Source organism: Vulpes lagopus, chromosome 6, assembly GCF_018345385.1.
Source record: "Vulpes lagopus strain Blue_001 chromosome 6, ASM1834538v1, whole genome shotgun sequence".
Lineage (NCBI taxonomy): Eukaryota > Metazoa > Chordata > Mammalia > Carnivora > Canidae > Vulpes > Vulpes lagopus.
Window position 1 is genome coordinate 1,065,369 of NC_054829.1, and position 20,048 is coordinate 1,085,416.

General features: G+C 68.2%; 2 protein-coding genes across 3 annotated transcripts; one reads left to right on the forward strand and one right to left on the reverse strand.

Annotated features, from left to right (window-relative positions):
* Window positions 1-847: 847 nt before the first annotated feature.
* Window positions 848-17,456, reverse strand: ADSS1 (adenylosuccinate synthase 1). The gene is made up of 13 exons (XM_041758293.1): window positions 17,216-17,456; window positions 10,433-10,535; window positions 8,304-8,366; window positions 7,526-7,576; window positions 7,135-7,201; window positions 6,203-6,310; window positions 6,021-6,102; window positions 5,121-5,247; window positions 4,486-4,640; window positions 3,523-3,647; window positions 2,610-2,707; window positions 1,283-1,432; window positions 848-1,207 (listed from the first exon to the last, which is right to left on the reverse strand). The coding sequence occupies exons 1-13, from the start codon at window positions 17,405-17,407 to the stop codon at window positions 1,155-1,157; spliced, it is 1,374 nt and encodes a 457-aa protein (XP_041614227.1). The 5' UTR covers window positions 17,408-17,456; the 3' UTR covers window positions 848-1,154.
* On the forward strand, window positions 10,460-18,737 carry LOC121492948 (proline-rich protein 2-like). 2 transcript variants are annotated; one of them, XM_041758295.1, is made up of 3 exons: window positions 10,460-10,736; window positions 13,833-13,962; window positions 17,974-18,737. In XM_041758295.1, the coding sequence occupies exons 1-3, from the start codon at window positions 10,689-10,691 to the stop codon at window positions 18,381-18,383; spliced, it is 588 nt and encodes a 195-aa protein (XP_041614229.1). In that variant the 5' UTR covers window positions 10,460-10,688; the 3' UTR covers window positions 18,384-18,737. The 2 variants fall into 2 exon arrangements, 1 of the variants encoding a protein (XP_041614229.1); XR_005988351.1 differs by having other exon boundaries at window positions 10,460-16,986.
* Window positions 18,738-20,048: the final 1,311 nt, after the last annotated feature.

The following is a 20,048-nucleotide window of genomic DNA, read 5'->3' on the forward strand; positions in this document are numbered from 1 at the left end:
TCCCGTCCCCCTGCGCATCCCGAAAGGAAATTCTCCTCGGGAAACGGAAAGGACCGTGTCGGCTGGTGCTTCTCCCGCGGCCTCCGGGTAGCTGTGCTCTCGGCGACTGGAAGGCCAAGGAAGCGGCTGTGACCCGTGTTCCTGGCTTGTTTCACGTCGCCCAAGACTGTTCTGGACGGACACCGTTTGGAGCCGTTTGCTAGTGTGCATGAAGGCTCAGAATGGGGCCTGCTCACCAAGGATGCTGTCCCGCGGTTAGCGTGTCCTCGGTGTGAGCCAGCCCCGCTGGACCACCGAACCTTCGGGCCCCGCGAGGTCCCCGGGAAAGCCAGCCCCGTGGGCACCGACCCACTCCCCGAGCCCAGCTGCCAGCGCCAGGTTACAAAGCTGGTCTCCCCGTCTAACTCCTTCCCTCACCAAAGCGATCTCCCCAGGACAGTTACTTTTCTCCATTTACCCCAGGCTCCGAAGAGCTCAAGGGGGCTCCTCAGCTCCCAGCGGAGACCTCAGGAAGCTCGTGGCAGCTGTGGCCAGCTAACAAGTGACCTGCTCCAGCCGGTGACCTTTGGAGGGCTGAGGGCGGGTGCACACGGCTGACATGAAGGGGGCTGCTGGGGCGCTGCCTGCACCCCCACAGGGGCCCAGAGCTCAGGCGGCGGCGCTGCAAGGTTCCCCTCTGGGACGCACTGAATGCCTGCGGTCTGCCCACCTGGGCTCGCTCCCGCTTGCCCTCCAGACAAGCACACGGCTTGGCTGTGTGATCCCGGAAACCTGTGTCACCCCGACTGGTCACGCCAAGCGTTAGTGTTCAGAAGTCAAGACAAAAGGACAGTCAGAGCCAGACGTGTACTGGTCACCACCGCTCGGTGGCTACTGGATACGTTTATTACTAAACTGCTCCAGCCGGCCACACCACCATGGGACAATGCACGTGCCGTAAAAGTTCTCTGTTCTGAGTACTTTGGCTCATTTTAAATAGCAGGATTTAAAAAATAAAAATGTACACAACGCTGGCTGTCAGATGTTGGGTCACCGTGGAAATCAGCTGAGCTGAAGGCTTAGAAACATAAAAGTACAGAAAATACTTCTCCTTCCTCCTTTCGGGCGTTGACTTGGTGGCTGTGGATGCGGGATGGGGCCGCGGCTGCCTTTGCCTAAAACAGCTGGATCATCGAGTCTCTTGATTTGCCGACACCAACCCATTTCACTGGAAGGGAAAGGGAGGCTCAGCCCCGGGTGTGGGGGCCGAGGGCAGGGTGGTGGCGGGGGCACGGGCACCCACCTGCCACTCCGATGTGATTCTCCACGAACCGGATGTAGTTCTGGGCCTGCGGGGGGAGGTCCTCCCACTTCCTGGCGCCCGTGGTGTCCGCCTTCCACCCAGGCAGTGTTTCATATTCGACTTCGACCTTCTGTAGTATCTCCTGGTTCGCTGGGGAGACAGAGGGGGGCGGGGGGGACCCATGTCCTGAAGACCTGGTGCCCATTCGGCAGGGGTGGGGGTAGCTGCTCGCCCTATTTGGCCAAGTGGCCCTGTTTGGTCTTCAGGGGGGTGGGTGAGGTGGTTCTGGGACATTGGCGTACCCCTTCCAGACCAGGGGACTCATCCACCCCGGACACGGATCTGCCAAGTGCTGGCTCAGCTGCGGAATTCCATGGACCCCACTGGGAAATTTTTTTTTTTTAACATTTAATTTATCCATTTATTTAGAGATCTCTCTCTCATGAGCATACGGAGCAAGGAGCAGAGAGAGAGAATCTCCTGCAGACCCTGCCCTGAGCACCGAGCCCGAGGCAGGGCACGATCTGCGGACCCGAGAGCATGACCCAAGCCAAAATCAAGAGTTGGACGCTTAACGGGCTGAGCCACCCAGGTCCACCCCCCTGGGAAATTCTGAAGGTCCTGAAGCGTGAAGGGATCTGTGTGTCCTGTTCCCAGGGCAAGGACCCTGCTGCAGCCGGGACTCCGTGGCTCCCAGTGGACGCCACCCATCCCTCACTGATGGAAGGCGCTGGGACAAGCGGTCCTACTGCCAGCGTCCTCACTGCGTGCTCCCTGGGCCCCGGATCCCGGGGGTCACACCACCCCCCTGCTGTGCCTTCTCAAAGGTCAGGGGTCAGCAGGGCCGGGGACACGGGTCGACAGGACACATGCAGGTCCTGCAGCCAAGCGGCACTGGTGGTTCTACGTGTGCACTCGGGGAGCATGAGCGCGGCCGCCCCATGGCCGTGGGTAGGAAGTGGCTGGGGCGGGCGTCGAGGTGCGTAAGGAACTGGGCCATCCAAGGAAACATGACCTGCGTGCTTTTAAAGAGGGGACGTGCGGTAGCCCACACCTGTCCAGGGAGCTTCCAGCGTGCCCCGGAGGTGGGCCTTGGTAGCACATAAGCGTCCCTGGGGCCTGGGGTTAGCAGGGGGCTGGCCTCCACCTGCCACCCCAGGTGTGTCTGTCCCTCTGAGCCCCTTCCCTGGGCTGCCCCACAGCCAGCCGGTCCCCACTCCACCCCCATGGGAGGGAAGAAGGGGGCTCCCCACAAGCACTCACTCTGCATACTTCCCGTGCAGACCGGTCCCTTCTCAGAAAAGCCACCGTACCCCGTACCCCGTACCTGGGAAATAGGGGATCCTCTTCCCGTTCAGCTTGTATGAGACGCCGACCTTCACCTCGTCCAGGGCATCCAGGATGTCCAGTTTCGTTAAGGCCAGCCTGTCCCCAACCAGCAGACGGCCACCCACTGGAGAAGCTGGGGGCGGGCTGGCCTTCTACCCTTGCGTCCCCCCTGCTGTTTACGGCCACCGGGAAATGCAGACAGCAGCCCCAGTGACAGGCAGGTGGAGGGGGCCCTCACCTCGGGTGCCCCCATGGGACCCTGCTCCCACCCCCCTGGCCCTGTGGGCCCTGCGATGGGGCTGCATTCAGCTCCTCTGTGGCCAGCACCCCCAGGGACACGCAGGGACTGTGTCCAGCCCCCGGTGGCAGCGACAGCGGCCGCCTCCGCCAGTTCTTCCTGGCACGGGCTCTGAGCCCAGGGCCTCATCCTGTCCTTCCTCCCGTCCAGGCCAGGCCTGAAAAGCCTCGCAGGTGGGTCTCTGTGCTGCCTGAGCCCGTGGGGGCGATGCCACCCTGTCCTCCGCTTTGCCGTGGCCTCCGCGCTCAGAGCGCAGCCTCTCTGGCACCTGCTCACGGTGTGGGGACAGTGTCTCCCTCCGGCCGCCCAGCGCCCAACCTGGGCAGACCTAAGGGAGGTCTTGGCAGTCGGGTCCGGCCAAGCCCAGCGACGTCCCACTTAGAGGGCGTCGTGTCCATGAGGACAGCTGCGCTGCGTAGGCCGTCACGCCAGGTTCCTCTCCCTCCCGCGATGGCCGGCGTTAACCTCCTGCAGGTGCCAGGACGCCCTCTGGCCGCCTGCTGTCGCCCTCCCCACAGGTGCTCAGGAGCAGATGGCAGGCCAGCTCCGATGTCACCCCCGTCGGCCCCACCGTGGCCCCCCCGCCACAGCCCGTGCTGGGAGGGCTGCTTACGCGGTAAAGCCGTTGACCATGTGAGCGTATCTGAGAATCATCAGGTCCAACCAGCCGCAGCGCCTCTTCCTGCCCGTGGTCACCCCCCACTCGTGGCCGCGGCTCTGCAGCAGGTCCCCGATTTCCTGCGTGACGGCGGCAGAGCAGCGAGGTCCACCGCGGCATGAGGGGGGGCCTGAGCCTGGCGTTTCTCTCTGTGCCTCCCCCTCCCCTCCTCCCCTCCTCCTCCTCCCTCCCCCCTCCCCCTTCCCTCCCCCTCTCCCTTCTCCTCTCTCCTCTCCTCCTCCTGCTGTCTAACCCTCTTCCCCCCCTTCCCTCTCCCTCTCCCCCCTGGGGACTGTTGGATGCTGTACCCCCTGACAAATCCTTCCTCGTGCCTGGCCTCCCCCGTCCCCACGTCCCTGGCAGGTGTGCCCTCAGCCGAGGCTCCCACTGGTGAGGCCGTGCTGACCAGCGGGGTCCCGTGTCCTTGAGCGCCTCCTCCTGGACACGTGGAGGACCCGGCCCTGGGGACTGCCGCCTCCTGCCTCCCGGCTATGGCCCATAGCCCGTGCAGGTACGTGAGGATGGGGGGGCCGGCCCCGTAGCTCAGCTTCAGGGGCAGGTGTGTGCTTGTTTCTGGGTGAGGCCCCGTCCCTGCCCCTGCTGCCCCTGCCCCGACAGCCACGGGGTGTTCTGGATGCGGCGCCCTTCCCTCCCCACGCCGGCCTCACAGTCCCCGCTCAGGACATGACCTTGGGCCCTTGCTGAGGAAAGGCGGCCAGCGGCACCCTGAGGGCTCCCCGAGCTGCCCGCATGGGGTGCTCTGAAGGGCTGGTCCCCGGGGCTTCCCGGGAGCTTCTGTGGCACGCGACCCGGCGGATGCCCGCCTCTGCCCTTGCCTGTGTCCCTGCTCTGCCCAGCACGGGGCCGGGCTCTGCCTCTGTGGCCCCTGCTGTGGCCCCGCCGGCGCTGGGGACTCACGTTGATCTGCTCGGTGGGGAAGGCGCCAATGCCCACGCGTGTGGTGTAGGCCTTCACCACGCCGTACACCTCGCCTATGTTCTGGGGGGGGATGCCCAGGCCCGTGCACACGCCGCCCACGGTGCAGTTGGATGACGTCACAAAGGGGTAGGTCCCTGCAAGACAGAGCCGTCAGGGGCGCCTGCCACCCCTGCAGAGCAGCCCGGCCCAGGGCTCCGGCTTGGCAGAGGGCAGCGTCTGGGTCGGCCTCCTGCACGTCCCCTCGGCGGGTCTCCAGGGCGAGTGACCCAAGGGACCCTCCCGGGGGAGTGACCTGTGTGGGCACCGTGCGTCGGGCCGCGGTGGCCCACGTAGGAGTCTGCAGGGGAATAGAGACAGAGGGTTGCCCCCGGCTCGGAGGGTGGGCGCTTCCCCTGCCTGTACGAGGTGGCCTTGGGGCTGGTGTGGCCGTGGGGTCAGGACGGGACGTGCTGAGGGCCCACAGCTCTGGCCGCTCCCCTCCCGTCTAGGCCAGCTCTGTCGCCTGCCCCCTCCCAGCTGAAGCATGAGGACGACGGGCAGCAGCGTGGCCCCGGAAGGCAGCCCCGGCAGGCAGCAGAGGGGGGATCGCGGGAGCAGCCGGGCCGGGCACCTACCGAAGTCAATATCAAGGAGGGCCGCGTTGGCACCTTCCACCAGGATTTTTTTTGGGGTGCCGTGGAGCGCCTCATACATAAAGTAGACACCGTCTCGGACCATGGGTCGGATCCGCTCTGCAAAGCCCTGTGGGGAGGCAGAGGAGGCTGCGGTGGGGCCAGGCCACGGCCCCCCACTCTGGGCCCTCCTGACGGCCGGACGCCCGGCACATTCCCTTCCCGCAAGGGGCCTGGCCTGCAAGCCTGTCCCGAGACCTGAGCCACCCCGGCCCCTCTGGGCGTCGTCTGTGACGCTCGCACCGGCCCCTCCTGCGGCCAAGGGCTGAGCTGCATCCCCCCGCCCCGATCTGTAGAAGTCCTGACCGCCCCCCCACCCCCCTGCACCTCAGAACGTGACTGTTTGGAGACAGGCCTTTATAACAAGGGGGTTACACTGAGGTCACTACGTGGGCCCCCATCCAGTGGCTGGCATCTTCACTGGCCTTGTTCACAGCGCCCGAGAGCCAGGAGCCCAGCTTTGGAAACTTCCGGAAGGGCTCTGAGCTCTCCTATCGTGGCCCTGACCCAGTGCTGCCCCTGTGTGAGTCAGCCAGGCCCCAGCCTCTTTCCCCAGCACATCCTGGGAAACATCCCCTGTGGGAAAGTGGGGGGCCTGAGGGTCCCCTGCCCCTGGGGAGGCACCCTCCTGCCCTCACTGGCATGAGCTTGCACAGGGGGCCTGTGGTTGCCAAGAGGGCCGGCCGCTCCATAGCAGTGCCCAGGACAGTGCACCCCCCGAGTGTTCCCTGGGCTGCTGTGCCCCCGCCATGCCCCCCGACACCATGCCATGCCCTCCTCCACCACGCCCCCTGCCTCCCCCCACATCCCTCCCTCCCCCACCACGCCAGCACCCCTATCTACCTTGAGCTTTTTGAGTTGCCCCTCGACGTCCACTTCCAGGCTGGGGAACATGGACTGGTGCTGGCGGGCCAGGTTCTTGAATCTGCGGGGGCGACAGTGACTGCGACCCCTCACCCCGCCTGGGTGACTGCGCCCTCAGCACTAGCCACGGTCCCCCCTGGGGCTGCGGCCGGCTCAGGTACCTGGTGGAAAATTCATCAAAGTCCGACAGGAGGTCGCAGACGCGGAGGCCCGTGCGGGCAGCTTTGGAGGAGTAGGCGGGTCCGATCCCCTTCCTGGTGGTGCCGATACTGCAAGACGGGGCGGCCGTGAGCCTGGGGGGGGTCTGGGGGGGCTGATATGCAAGACGGGGCTGGGAAGGAGCCGGTCGCTCAGGGCCCTGGGCTAGCACCCCACTGCCTGTTTGCACCCCTCGAAAATGAGGTTGAGCTGGAGGGGCCCTCCCGGGCAGTACCCCGGCAGTCTGGGGGTGCTGAGAGCCCACTGGCCCTTCCAGTGGCTGGCTGTCAGGGATCGGGGCCTGGGGCCCCCACAGGTGGTTGTGGGCCAGCCCTAACCCTGCCGTCATTTGGGACCTGGGGCTCTGAGACCTCCGGTCTGCGTCAGGCCCCCCTGCCCCTGGCCGGGCGGTGACGATGCTCTCTGCCCGCTGCTGCCTCCCGGGGGCTGGGTGTGCTGGCCATGCCCACCGTACCCACTGCCCGCCACCGCCCTGGCCCCGGGCTCAGGGAGTGGCCGCTCGGGACTGCCCCCGGCCGTCCTGTGGACGAGTGTGTGCGTACCTGTGTGCACAGGGTGTGAGTGCGTGCACACATGCGGCCAGTGAGAGTGTCACTTGATGGGGCAGGACGGCCACAGCCTCTCCCTGCCCTGGCGTGGAGAACCAGTCCCACGCACGTTCTCATGCATATCTTTGGAGGACAAAGGAATGGGCGTGGGTGCTGGTGGGGCCCTGGTGGCGCTGTGGCCCGTGTGTGTGCGTGTGTGTGTGTGTGTGTGTGTGTGTGGTCAGGCTGGGCTGGGATGCCCGCGGTCGTGCTGGCTTCGGGTGGACCCCGCTCCCCTCTGGGCACACCCCAGAGCTCCCAGACTGGAAAGCCACCGAGATACTCACTTCTTCCCCTCCTGGGCTTGCCGCTGCACTTCCTGCAGCCCGTCCACCGCCTGGTGAAAGTCAAACACTGCGCGGCCAGGCGAGGGGCCCCAGCGGGAGACAGACACAGGGTTACGGGGCTCCCCTGCGCTCGCCCGGGCCGCCCGGCCAAGTGGCCCCATTTGGAAGGGGACTAGAACCGCCTGTGCCCAGCGCAGTCTCACAGGGGACCGTGAGCCCTTGGGCCTGTTCTCCCTCTGCCGAGGGGACCGTGATCCCAACCCCCTGCCCGCTCTGAAGGTTCTGAGAAGGCCCCGTGGAGCTGCGTGGGCTCCGCAGGTGGCGGGCCACGGTGGGGGGGTCGCGCGGCAGGTGGTGGCACCCGGCCTGCACCCGGCCCGGGCGTGCTTACCGAGGTGGGCGCGGTCCGAGATGACCAGCCTCTTCTCCCAGTCCTTCAGACCTGCGGGCACGCGGCACGCGGTCAGCCGTCACGGCCAGAGGGCCAGGCTGGCCCCGCTCCCCGCCACCCCCGGGCAAGAGGTCGCCCCGGCTATCTCCCCCTGCAGAGGGCCCGGAGTCTCCCCCAGGCCGCCCCACCTCTCCCCGCGGGGCCTCTGTCCTGGCACGTCCCGGGCTCGTGTCCAGGCTCAGGCTCCCCATGGCTCCTCTCGCTCCTGCCCTGAGCGCTCGGGCCCCGAGGCCGAGGCCCGCTTCCCCCTCGGACCCCGTCAGGGCGTCAGGGCGGCTGCCTCTGCCTCTCAACGCCCTGGCCCGTGGCCTCGGCCACTGCCTGTCCCCAGGAGCCCCCAGGAGCCGCATCCTTCCCTGGAGGCGGGGCCGGCCCAGCGGTCCCCAGTCCTGGCCGGACATCAGGGTTTCCTGGGGAGCTTCATCAAATTCCAGGGCTTGCTGACTGTGAACCGCCTGGTGCCACACCTGTCCTGCGAGCTCCCGCAAACACTGAGCCCCACGGCCAGGGTCCGGGGCCTTGGGCTGCCCTGCTCTCCGCATCCTGGGCCAAGACCAGCTTTCTGCACAGCCAAAGCCCGCGGGAGGCGGGCGGGGCTTGGAGAGCTGGGGAAGGTGACCCCGCCCCTGCCTCCCAGGACCCACCCCAGGGGGGGCTCCCCAACACGCTGCTGGGGCCTCGCCCGGGCCAGGGAGCATGGGTGGGGACTCGGACCTACCTTTCTTCTCATTCTTTTCTGCTTCTTCGAACAAGCCTGGTAAGTGGACGACCACCCCGTTGCCTGCAACACAGCACAGGGGGGGCTGGAGCATATGGTGGCCGCCGGCCGCTTAGCTTCAAGGCCGCACGAAGCATGTGCCCCTCGCTCACAGCAGCCCTGTCCCCAGGCTGTGGGCGACCCAGGCCTCCAACCCGCGCGGGGACAGGTGAAGCACGGGGGCTCCAGCACACACTGGAACCCTGCTCAGCCTAAAAAGGAAGGAAATTCTGGCACCTGCCATGGCACGGATGGGCCTTGAGGACACGGTGCCGAGTGACAAGGCAGGTCACTGAAGGACACAGCCCTGTGTGACTCCACTCACAGGAGGTCCCTGGGGGAGTCGATGCACAGGGACAGGAAGCCGAGGATGCACCAGGGGGGTTAGTGTATAAAGGGGACGGAGCCTCAGGTTGGCGAGATGGAAGGTTCTGGAGACGACAGTGGTGGTGGGTGCAAAACAGTGTGAACCTGCTTCACGCCAGCGAGCTCTGTGCCCAGCAATGGCTAAGATGGCAAGTTTGTTGTGTGCTGTGTGTATTCATCACAACAGAGAGGGGGCCTGGTGAAGCATCTGCAGAGCCCGAGGCTGGAGGAGCGGGTGCGGACGCTGCGGTGGGAGGGCCTCGGGGCCTCCAGCAAACGGCTCGGGGGCACTTCCTGCAGTGGCCACAAGGCTCCAAGGCTGGATTGTGTTGCGTCCCATGGCACAGAGATTGTACGTTGGTGGGGCTGGTGCAGTTTACTTGCACAGCACGAAGATGGGAAGGCAGGAGAAACGCAGCCCCCAGCCCTTCCCGGGAGCCAGCCAGGGGCTCTGGGGAGCCGCGTCTTCTCTATCCACATTCACCAGAAGTGGGGTCCACGTACGTGCTTCACGCGGGCAGAGCCTGAGGCCCGAGAAGGACGGGGACGATAGCGTGGGGTCCAGGCCAGAGCGAAATGCTAGCCCTCTTCTCTTAGAGCGAAGGCAACCGGGCCGGGCCACCTGCTGCCTTCCCAGGAGGAGCCCCCGGCCCCCACCCCCGGCCCCGCCAAGCCTGCCGGTGGCACTGCCTGGGCCCGAGGAGACCAGACATGGGTCCAGGTGGGAGTGGCGCAGGCTGCAAGCCACACCGAGTACAAAAGGTCACCTAAATGCCACGGTGTCCTGAGATGACAGCGGGGCAGGCCCAGCGAATGTCGCAAGCGGAGCGTGAGTGCCAGCACGTTCGCCCCCTGCAGAGCACGCCGGTGGCCAAGCCGAGCCCCCTCGACGCTCCCTAGTGACCACCCAGCCTGGGCTCCGACACCGGGCGCAGCACCTCTCATCAAGCACGGCCTCTGGCCTCGTTTCCCACCACGTGGCCCTGGAGAAGGCTGGGTCAGAGTCCCCCCCGAGCCCCCCGCCCCCCCAGGGCACCGGCTGGGCCCCGAGGTGAACTCGCCCACGGCAGTGGGCCCGAGTCTGCACCCGGGTGGGGGAGGCTCTGGGCGCCCCCTCAGCTCGGCCTGTCCACACGCAGCTCCTCGGCCAACACTTGCCCCAAGTCCTCACCGGGCCCACACCCGCAGCTGCGGCCCCCACTTCCCCACCGGGGCGGGGCAGGGGCACAGGAGTCCCCAGCGTGGCCTTGCTGCGTCGTGGACGGGGCCAGAGGAAAGGTCCGGGACGCGGTGGGAGGCCAAACCAGCGGCCTGGCCGGGGTCGGGCGGTACTGGGGGCCGCCTGGGGGGGAGGCTCAGGCTAAGAGCTGACCTCAGGACAGGCGGTCAGGCCTGGTGGCCAGAGGGGGGTGGGGGGAGACAGAGCAAGAGACCCCACAGTCCTAGAGGCTGGGGGTGCTAGCCGGCCGGGCCTCCGCCCCTGCAGCAGGGGTCTGGCCACTGCTCGCACACACGCACCTGCTTGCTGCACCCCTGCGCGTACCCCTCCGCACGGCACACTTGCTCACGTCCTCACACCCACACCCCCGCACAGGTGTGCAGCCCTCGCGGTCACTCGCACGCCGCTCAGTGGGGCCTCCTGCCCTCTTTCCCTCTGGCCAGGCTGGAGGGCACCCAGGCCCACCCCGCCGACACACTCGGGACCCCGGGCTGGGGGGACTCACCGATGAAGGACACGGCCTTGGTGTTGATGATGCCGCTGGGCAACAGGTGGAAGTCGTACTCCCTGCCGTCCACCACTACGGTGTGGCCAGCGTTGTTGCCCCCCTGGGAACAGAAACCTGGCTGAGTGTGCAGGCACCTGCGGGCGTGGACCTCCTCTGGGCGGGCCTGCCCAGCCTCACCCTGGGCCAGCTCCAATCACGTCAGGAGCCACGTCGGGAGGCTTAGGGCAGTGGGTCTGTCCCCCGGGGCCCCAGGATGCTGTCCACGCGGTGGTTGGCTCTGACGGATGTCTGGGTACGCCAGGTTAGTGACCCCATCCACGGATGAGGAGTAGGGGCCTGACCGGGGGACTGGCTTGGAGGGGACCTGGCCTGGGCTGGTCCCACCGTCCCCACCCTGTACCCTGCCCGGGACCATCTCCTGGGCACACGCTGACGCCCCAAGGAGGCGGGCTGGGTACAGGTGGCACCTGCGAGCCGCTCCGGAGCTCCCTCCTCTGATGCAGGAATGAGGGCCAACCCTTCCAGGAAGCACAAGCCCAGGCCCCCCCCACCCGAGCTCCGTGGTGGCAGACAGTGGGTGAGGTGGCACCGTCGTCTGGGGTGGGGTGGGGTGAGGGACGGGGGCAGGCACTGGCCAGCAGGGCCCGCACCCCCAGTCCCCATAGCAGGGGCCGCTCCCTTGGGGCCCATGCCTCCCATCTAAAAATAGAAAGGAAAACACGGCTCTGAGTCCACCTGTGTTCTGGGGGACACCCTCCTGCTGCTGACGGCGGCTGGGCTGGGCTGGGGGCGGTGAGGGGAGCCCAGAAGGTCCAGCCGGGAGGGAGGCCCATCCCTCCACCCAGACAGCCCAGGTAGGGGGCTGGCCCGGCGCCTGGGGACAGTGAGACGCAGACGCCACAGACCCCAGGCCACGGGCTTTCCCTCCTGGGCCTCACATCACGCATCCGTAAATGAAGGCGAGGAGCTGGGGCCCTAACGCCCCACCCGGGCTCGCCCCGCGCTGTGCCAGCTGCCCAGACGGCCCTGCCAGGAGCCACTCCCGGGGGGGCCCACACACCCCGGCAGCCCGTGTTTGAGGTGCACGTGGACGGTGTGTGCGGCGTGGAGGGCCTCTCCCACGGACTCCCGGGGTCACTGCAGCGCGGGTGTGCCGCCCGACGGCCCCGCGGCACGACCGGGCCACCTCCCCCGGCGCCCCGTGGCCAGCAGGGCCGGGTTCCCTGGCACCTCCAGTGTTGCTGTCGGAAGTGACCACAGGCTCTGGGGGAAGGAATGACGGTGGACACGATGGACGCCCTGTGGGGGGCAGACGGGAAGGATGAAGGGGGCGGGGGGGCCTGGGAGCCAGGGGTTGGACTCGGGACTCAGGATGGAGGTGGCGCTGGGGGTGAGCCAGGTGGGCTGCTGCGGAGGGGGGCGGCTGGAGGGGAGCGAGAGGAAGACAGCAGGAGCTGATGGGGTGAGGCCACGGGGCGGGGGCAGCGGGCCCAGCCTCAGGCAGATGCCCCCCACGCTCCGCCCTGGTGCTGACGCCCCTCGCACGGGCATCCTACACGGCCACTGCCACCACCGTGGTGGTGGCGGGGGGCTGGGGCCGTGGTCTCCATCGGCTCACCCAGGACCTGGGTCCCTTCCCAGAGAAGGGAGGTGGCAGCGGGATCCGGGCCGGTGGGGACGCAGGCCCTCTGCCTCTGCAGACGCTCCCCCCACGGCCACTCCCCGCCTGCCGCAGCCCGGGCCAGCACCCCCCGCCCCGCGCTCTCCCCACGCCCAGTGCCAACGTCAGCTGGCCCGAGGGCACACACAGACGAGCACTGTCGGGCACAGCCGCACCTTTGTTGGGGGTAAACACGGGCACCTAGGAACAGGCAGGGGCCATCGTGGGCCAGTGGGCGTCAGATGACCCCGGGCAGCCCCAGGGTCCAGACGTCAGACCACGATCCACTCCCAGGGCCACGGGCCCGCCCCAGGATGCCGAGCCCGGGGCCTGCTGACCGCCAGGAGGGCTGTCCCAGCAGCTCTGCAGAGGCCCTGGGGGACCGTCCCAGAGAGACCCCGGTCTGCCCTCCCCCGGGTGGCAAGTTTGGGGCAGGAACACCCCCCTGCTGTCCTTAGGCTTTAGCCTGATTGCTAAGGGTCGTCTGCAGGCCCAAGGAGAGCCGGGCCAGGGGCTGGGGCTGGGGCTGGGGCTGGGGTCGCCGCTCGGCCAGCTCCCGCCCGGTGGGGAAAACCAGCTGGAGGGAGGAGCTTGTCCAGGGTCCCGGGGAGAGACGGGTGAGGACGTGTGGCTCAGCTCCAGACCCACTGCCCCTGCCCGACCCGCCCAGTCACTCATAGTCCCCCGTGGACGCCCCTGCCTGATGCCTCCCAGGACACAGGGTTCTGAGAAGGGGAACCTGGCCGGCTCTGACCCTTCCTGCCCCTGCAGGAGTCCAGTGGGCCCCCCTCCTTGGCACCAGGGGGTCGGCACCAGGCCTGGCAGGGAGCCCCCAGACACCCACAGGGCCTGTCACCAGAGTGGTGCCCATAGGCCGTTCAGTGCAGACACCCCCCAGCCCACCCCCCACATCTAGAGAGTGTGGCCTCTGCTGCCCTCCTTGGTACCTCGTCCCCACCAGGCCCCAAAACCTGGAGAACAGAGAGCCCCGAGAGCATCCTCCCTGCACCCCTTCTCTGCGCCCCTCAGCCCCACCCCACCGGGCCCCTGAGTCTCGTGCAGCGCATCTCCCGGGGCCACTCCCAGGCCCGAGGGACCAGCTCCTGCAGCCCCGCTGGGAGGCAGCAGCGCCCCGTGAAGGCCAGAGCTTCGGGCCCCACGTCTGCTCTGGCTCCGCAGGTGCAGGCCCTGGGAGCGGGAACAGGGTGGGCTCAGCTGGCTCAGAGAGGCTCCCACCTCCTGGGAGGCAACGGTGTGTGTGGGGCTGTGAGTGTGCACCGGGTGGGGGCGCTGCGAAGGGGCTCGGGGCTGCCCCTGGGGTGCCCACTCCCCCTCTGCACACCCGCGGCTCCGTGAGGCTCCCCCGTGAGCACATCCTGCATACACATACCCCTGCTCCCCAGCATCTGTCCCGTTCCGGCCCTCGTCCTGAGCACCCTGTCGTCTTGGATGGCCTTCTGCTGACCTCCGACCTGCCCCCACCCTCACTCAGCCAGCACCGCCGCCCTCCTGTTCTCTCTGAACCCCCCACGACACGGGTCTCCATGCTGCTCTGGACGGCTCCGTTGGCCACAGTGCCCCCTTAGCCTTGGTCCCCGGGGACGCACCAGCCTGGCTGGCTGTCCCGTGATGCAGCCCCCTGCCCCCCACCCCCATCCTGTCAGCTTTGAGGGGCCCAGACCTCTGAGCTCCAGACTCCCCGTCTCTCCAACATTGCTGATCTTGTGTCCCTGACAGCCCTGGCCCCATCCCTGCCAGCCTCCCCAGCCCAGCTCACTGGAGAGGGACCAGCTCGTCCACCTGTGTCCCATCATCCATCCCCAGCTCTGCTCCGACTGCCAGACAAGTGGACAAAGGGAGCAAGGAGGTGAGGAGGGGAGTGGGGAGCTTCCCTGAGGCCCTGGAGCCGCTCCCGGCCAGCCCTGCATGACGTTGGGGTCCAGCTGAGTCTGGGTCCTGGGCCTCAGGAGCAGCCGGTTTTATCAGGATCCTGTACGGCACACAGCAAGGAGCCGGCTCCCAGGGTGGAGACACCGGTGACCAACCCCTGGCCTCCTGCCCGTCAGGGTAAACCTGAAGTCCACCCACCTATGCAGCGCTTGACCTCGTCTCACTCACGCATCCAACCCAAACACAAAGTTGCCCTCTGCACAGTGAGGCACTGGGGCAGGTCGGGGGAGCCAGAGGTCGCGGGCTCCCGTGGGTATGTGGGTCTCACCTGCCCGGGGCGGATGTGCCCAAGGCCACAAGGGGCTGTGTAAGCCGGGAGACCCTCCCTCTAGACCCCCTGCTGCGTGACCAGTGCCATCACAGGGTGCAGACACGCAGGGCAGGCCTGCTTCTGGCAGCGACACCAGGCACTCCCGGCCCCGCTCCCCATGGAGGGCCCTGAGCAGTCTGGGGTTCAAGGTGATCCCCACCTGGGGAAAGAGTTCCCAGGACACCAACAAGCAGCAGGACGTGGAGGGGTGACCTGGCTGGCCCCCGCCCCTTCAGGATGGGGTGGTGGCATAGACTGCGGTGGAAACCGGGAGAAACCCACCACCGCACCCTGCATGGTGCCCGGTCACGCGTGAAGCCCCAGTGCCACTTACAGGCAGCTGGGACGGAGGGAATTTTAAACCTCTACCCTGGTGGTCCTGGGCAAAGTAACTTTGGAAACGGAGGAAGAGCTGGGCGTGAGCAGCTGGCCGCGGGGGCCTGGGGCCGACTCCAGGCCGGGGAGAGGGCCGAGCAGGGGAAGGACACCGGCCGACATGGAGAGTGAGCCCGGTGGAGGTGTGGGGACCCCACGGGGCACCCAATGCCATGCAAAGACAGTGCAGAGAACAGGGGGTGCCAGAGCCACTGGAGGCCAGCAGTGGTCCCCAGGGAGCCTGCACCCCAATCAGCAAAGGGAGGCCTTCACGGTCGTGCCCTGACCCCAGCGCCCCAGGGCAGCCCCACAGACCCAGGATACTCGGGGTGCACGAGGGGCTGCCAGGGTGCCACGGGGACGGCATCAGCCGTGGGACATGTGGGATCTGTGCAGTGAGAAGGGGAGGCTGTCCCAGCACCTGAAGAAGGAAACAGCAGGAGGGACCCAAGCCCGAGGCCAGGACGGTAGTGCTGACCACAGGCCCCACGTGATGGGCAGCAAAGAAGCCGGGACGGCTGTGGGGGTGCAGGTGGGTCTGGCCCCAGACCACGGACGTGTGCCGAGTCGGAGAAGGGGAGACACAGGCCCGCAGGCGGCGAGGGTCAGCAGAGGCAGAGGCGGAGTGGAGCCGGGCAGCTGTGGGGGATGGAGCTGCCACTCGGGACGGCCCCAGGCCCAACGACAGGCCAGGTGACCCTCTGGTCACTGGGGCTGGCCGGCTTCAGCCCTTCCAGGCAGCCACCCAGACGGGACTCGTGCCCACCGCAGGTGCCCTGCCGCCTGCTTCCCGGGGCCCCTTGCTCCCACGTGCCGCCCGGCTCCCAGGGTCAGGGCGGGTTTGGCTCCGTGCACCTGTGGCCATGACTGTGGGCGTCCTGCGCACACGCCTAGGTAAGAGGCAGCTGCAGCCTTCCCCAGGGCGAGGGCTGGGCCTCGTCTGCGGCCCGACGGCCCCAGGTCTCCGAGGACCCACACGCGCCGCCTCGTTCTCACTCCTCAACTGTTCCCTGCCTCAGCAGCGGGTCGGGCGGCCGGGGAGGGGGCCAAGGCGCTGCGGGCTCCTGGGGCGGCCCCCAGCTACCCCCTGTGAGTCAGCCGGGGCCCTGCAGGGGGACACGCATCTAATCTCGGTCTGAGTCAGGGGGGGTGAGGGGGCGCTGCCCCCCCGGCCCCCAGGTCAGCTGACGGCGCTCCAGCCTGCTCTGCGGCTGAGCAAGACTGCCCAGTGACAGATGGGGGACGGCGGGGCCTGGCCTGCTGGCCCAGGTGGCAGCGCAGGGAGGCCCCACTCCATGGGCAGGAGGGCCTGCAAAGCACCCCAGTCTCTTCAGGACGGAGACGGGCCACCGGTAGACTTGAGAGGCTCCCGGAGCCAGCAGGTCCCAGGGCGGGCGCTGGTACCACGTGCCCGGCCGCGGAGGGACAAGGGCCACCGGCCCACGCAGCAGGGCACCCCGAGGCCTCCCTGGAACCCGGAGGCTCTCCGGGGCCGGGGTGGGCATGCTGGCCTGGCCCGGGCGGAGGGGGTGTGTGGGGGTCTGTCCTGGTCCCAGGAAGCACCTTCCAGGAATGTGCTGTCTGCCTGGGGCAGGCGAGGCCAGACGGCAGCTGAGGCGTTCCCTGCGCCAAGCGCTGGGCCCAGGTCCTTCCCCGGGGGGTGTGCCCCAGCCCCAGCCCTCCTGGCAGGAGCTCGGGAATGAGGCCACAGACCGTGAGCAGCCAGGGGCGGGGGGGGGGGGGGGCCTTCCCCTTGGGGCAGCCCTCCTGGGCCTGGCTCTGAACCCCAGCCCGGCCGAAGCCTGCACCCACGCTGGCCCCTCTGTGCCCAGCTCTAAGTCTGCCCAGGCAGCAAGTGTGGCTCTGGGCCCTGGCGCGGGGGCAGGGGCCCCAAGGGAGCCCCGTGAGAGTGGCCTGCAGCTGGCAGGGGCCACCCTGGGCTCCTGGGGACACAGCCTGCGTCTGGCCTCCCCCGCGGTCACCCTGGCCAGCCGTCCCCGGCCCCTCCCGCTCCCCCGAGGCTGGCCAGGACCCTCCTGTCTGGGTCCCGGCCCACTGTCCTGCCCTTGCCTCTGCCTCCTCTTGGGCGGGCCCCGGGGGCCACCCCGTGGTCAGACCCAGACAGAGCGGGGAGGGAGGGCGTCTCAAACCAGCCAGGAGCTGGGGGGCACCCCGCCCCCAACCTTGGGCCGGTGTCACACCCCGGGCGCACCCCACCCCACCCCCTGAAGATCGGGTGTCCCCAGCTCAGCACAGGTATTTATAGCTCCTCCCTGGCCGCGGCCCGAGGGGTGGGGCTGGCGGGGAAGGCGGTCCGGGACCAGGGCGGGGGAGGGGAGCGTGTGCGGGCGGACGGAGGGTCGGCGTCCGGGCAGGGCGTCCAGGAAGGGGAGGCATCCAAGAGGCGTGTCCAGGTCGGGGCGGGAGGACAGGGAGGACAGGGTCCCCGGGCCGGGGGAGGAGGGGGCTCACGGGGGGCCCGCACCTGGCAGCGGCTGACGATGTCGGCGTCCGTGGCCAGCAGGTCCACCACCTTGCCTTTGCCCTCGTCCCCCCACTGCGCGCCCAGCACCACGGTCACCCGGGAGCCCGTCGCCGCCGCCTCCTGCTGCAGCCGCCCCCGCTTGACGCCGCCCGTGCCGGGGGGCCGGTCGTTGGAGGCGCGGGTCCCCGACATGTCGGTCTGGCTCCTCTGCTGCGCTGGGCCACAGGACGGCCCCGCAGCCACCACTAAAAGGAGCCGGCCCGGGGCAGGGGGCGGGCCGGGGGCGGGCCTGGCGGGCGCACTGGCGCCTCTCGGTGACCTCCAGGCCGCTGGGTCCCGCCCCCGCCCGCCCAGCCACCACGGGGCGCCGTGTGGGGCTGCGGGCACCTCCTTCTGGAGCTGGGGGCCCAAGGACAGACCGTGGGCCCCCAGACCCAGGCTTCTCCTGCGTGAGCGCTAACGGGGCACCTGTGCTGCCCTGCTCCCAGACCTGGGTCCCCACTCCACCGCGTCCCCATCAGGCCTAGGACCTCAGGGTTTTAGAAACTTGGGGGGGGGGCTCTCTCCAGGTCAGGAGTGCCACTTGTAAAAGGGGAGCGTGTCCTCACGCTCCACCTGGAGAGTCTGCATCCTTGGGCGCTCGGGGCCCGCACCTGCCCTGAGGTGACCCTGGGTCCCCTGGACTGATGCATGTGCTCTGGCCTCCAAGGAGAGAGGACAGCGTGTCCCCTCCCCCAACACACCACCCATTCTCTCAGGGGCTCAGCGTCCAGCACAGGCGTGCGGTGGCGGCAGCAACAGGAGCAGCCGGCAGGCTCCACCAGGCGGCGCAGCCTCTGGTCTGCAGGACCCAGAGCCCAGGGAGACGGGACGCGTGATGGCAGGGCCACCTGGCCCGGAGAGAGACAGCCAGGGATGCTCCCAGCCCCACGCGCCGGGGTCTCCAAGAGGCCCCACACCAGACCCCTTTCCTGGCCCGCCTACCAAGGGACTGGGCTTCCAGAGACCATTTGCGACAGTCTGCTGGGCGCCCGTGTTCCCACCATCTGCTCCACCCTCTGGCCCACCTGGAGCCCCGACACCCCGTGTGGACCCGGCTTGGGACATGGCCAGCCCCTCTGGGAGCAGGGGCCAGCCATGGAGCCCTGGGGCAGGAGCGCTCTATTAGCCCGTCTCCCCAGGGCCAGGAGCCAGTGCCCCTTCTCTCTGGGGGCTGGGGGACGGCATCTCAGGACAGAGGGACCTGCCGCCCAGCTGTTAACCTGTTGCCAGGGCTCAGAGCCGCTGGGCTCCGTGGGCGCCCGGGGGACCAGAAGCTCCCATGGAGGGAGAGTGGTCACACCGAGGTCACTCACAGACGGTCCCCGCAGAGGCCGGCGCTGCCAGCCGCCCCCCTCGGTCCTCCCGCTGGGGCCCTGGCTCTGATCCCTCCGGGTCCTGGGCCTTGTTCTCTCACATGGGGACACCAACAATTCCTTTCTCCCAGCACTGCGAGAGGGGGACGGGGGGACAAACACCACAATGCAAGCGACAAGTGGGGTGCGAGGGGCAGGCTTCACCTCCTTGCCTTCCTGGGTGGCAGCACCGGCCCCCACCCGCGGGAGGGGCTGAGCGGGGCCAGGAGGGCCGCCGGGACTCTGGGTCTGCATGCTCCGACGGCAGGCCAGGGTGAGCCCCGAGGGCTCGGGCGGCGGGAGCGAGCAGCGGGACAGAGCTGGAGCTCGGAAGCCTGCAGTGTGGACCGGGAAAAGGCAGGATTGTCGCGGCAGGGACCACCAACGTGGGAAGAAGGGCCGTTTGCTTGTTTCCAGAAGGCAGCTGAGGCTCCTGGATGCCCGTGGGGCCTGTGGAGGGGCGGGCGCCGAGCCGGAGTCCTGTCACATGCGGGTGTCTCCCTCTGCTGCAGGGGTGCGGGCTCGGGGCCCTTGGGGGGGGGAACCCGCAGGTCCCGCGGGATCTGCAGGGCCAAGGCCGGCCGGCAGGGGCGCAGCTCCCCTAGCCGGGGCCTATAAATAGCCCGGGGCCTGGGGGGAGTCCGGCTTTTCTATAAACAGCCCGTCCTGGCCCAGCAGCTGGGGCCCCGCCAGTCACACGGCCCGGCCTGAATTAGAACGGGCCCCCCTGCGGCGGCCTGTGCACCGTCATCCCCAGGGCAGTGGCAGTACAGGTCGCCGACCATGGGGGGCTCCTGCGTGACCTCTGGGCCCCCCGCTCCGGGGGCAGAGCGCACCCCAGGACCACAGGGCACGCGGTGGTCCCGACACAGCCCTCATGCGCACCTGCACGGCTGCCCGCGCCCGGAGCGCCAAATAGGGCCTGGCGGGGACGACACACCGGCCGCCGCTTTGTGGTCCTGTAAGAAGTTAAAACCTCAGCCTATGAGAAAGGAAAGCCCACGTCCACAGCAGTTTCACTCGGAAGCACCCCCGGGGTGGGGGGCCGGGGGCGTCACCCGAGGAGGCAGAGCCAGGCCGACCCGGACGGCCGGGTGTTACTCAGCCACGAAGAGGAATGGAGTGTCCACACGCGCTACCACACCGCGGATCTCGAAGACACGCTACGTGGGAGTCACCGGCACGTGGTGTGACCCTTTGCAGGAAACGTCCACAGAAAACCAATCTATGGGGCAGCCCGGGTGGCTCAGCGGTTTAGCGCCTGCCTTCGGCCCAGGGCGTGATCCTGGGGACCCGGGATCGAGTCCCACATCGGGCTCCCTGCATGGAGCCTGCTTCTCCCTCTGCCTATGTCTCTGCCTCTCTCTGTGTGTGTCTCTCATGAATAAATAAAATCTTAAAAAAAAAAAAAAAGGAAGCCAATGTATCGAAACAGAGAG

Excerpts from the sequence above, each read along its gene's own strand:
- LOC121492948 (XM_041758295.1), top strand. The coding sequence starts at position 10,689 with ATGCTGTCCACGCGGTGGTTGGCTCTGACGGATGTCTGGGTACGCCAG. Across the intron at positions 10,737-13,832 it reads CGGATGTCTGGGTACGCCAG|CCCTGGCCCCATCCCTGCCA; the intron begins GTTAGTGACCCC and ends TGTCCCTGACAG. Across the intron at positions 13,963-17,973 it reads TGGACAAAGGGAGCAAGGAG|GGGCTCAGCGTCCAGCACAG; the intron begins GTGAGGAGGGGA and ends CCATTCTCTCAG.
- ADSS1 (XM_041758293.1), bottom strand. The coding sequence starts at position 17,407 with ATGTCGGGGACCCGCGCCTCCAACGACCGGCCCCCCGGCACGGGCGGC. Across the intron at positions 3,648-4,485 it reads TCCCCACCGAGCAGATCAAC|GAAATCGGGGACCTGCTGCA; the intron begins GTGAGTCCCCAG and ends GCCGTCACGCAG. Across the intron at positions 1,208-1,282 it reads GAATCACATCGGAGTGGCAG|TGAAATGGGTTGGTGTCGGC; the intron begins GTGGGTGCCCGT and ends TTTCCCTTCCAG.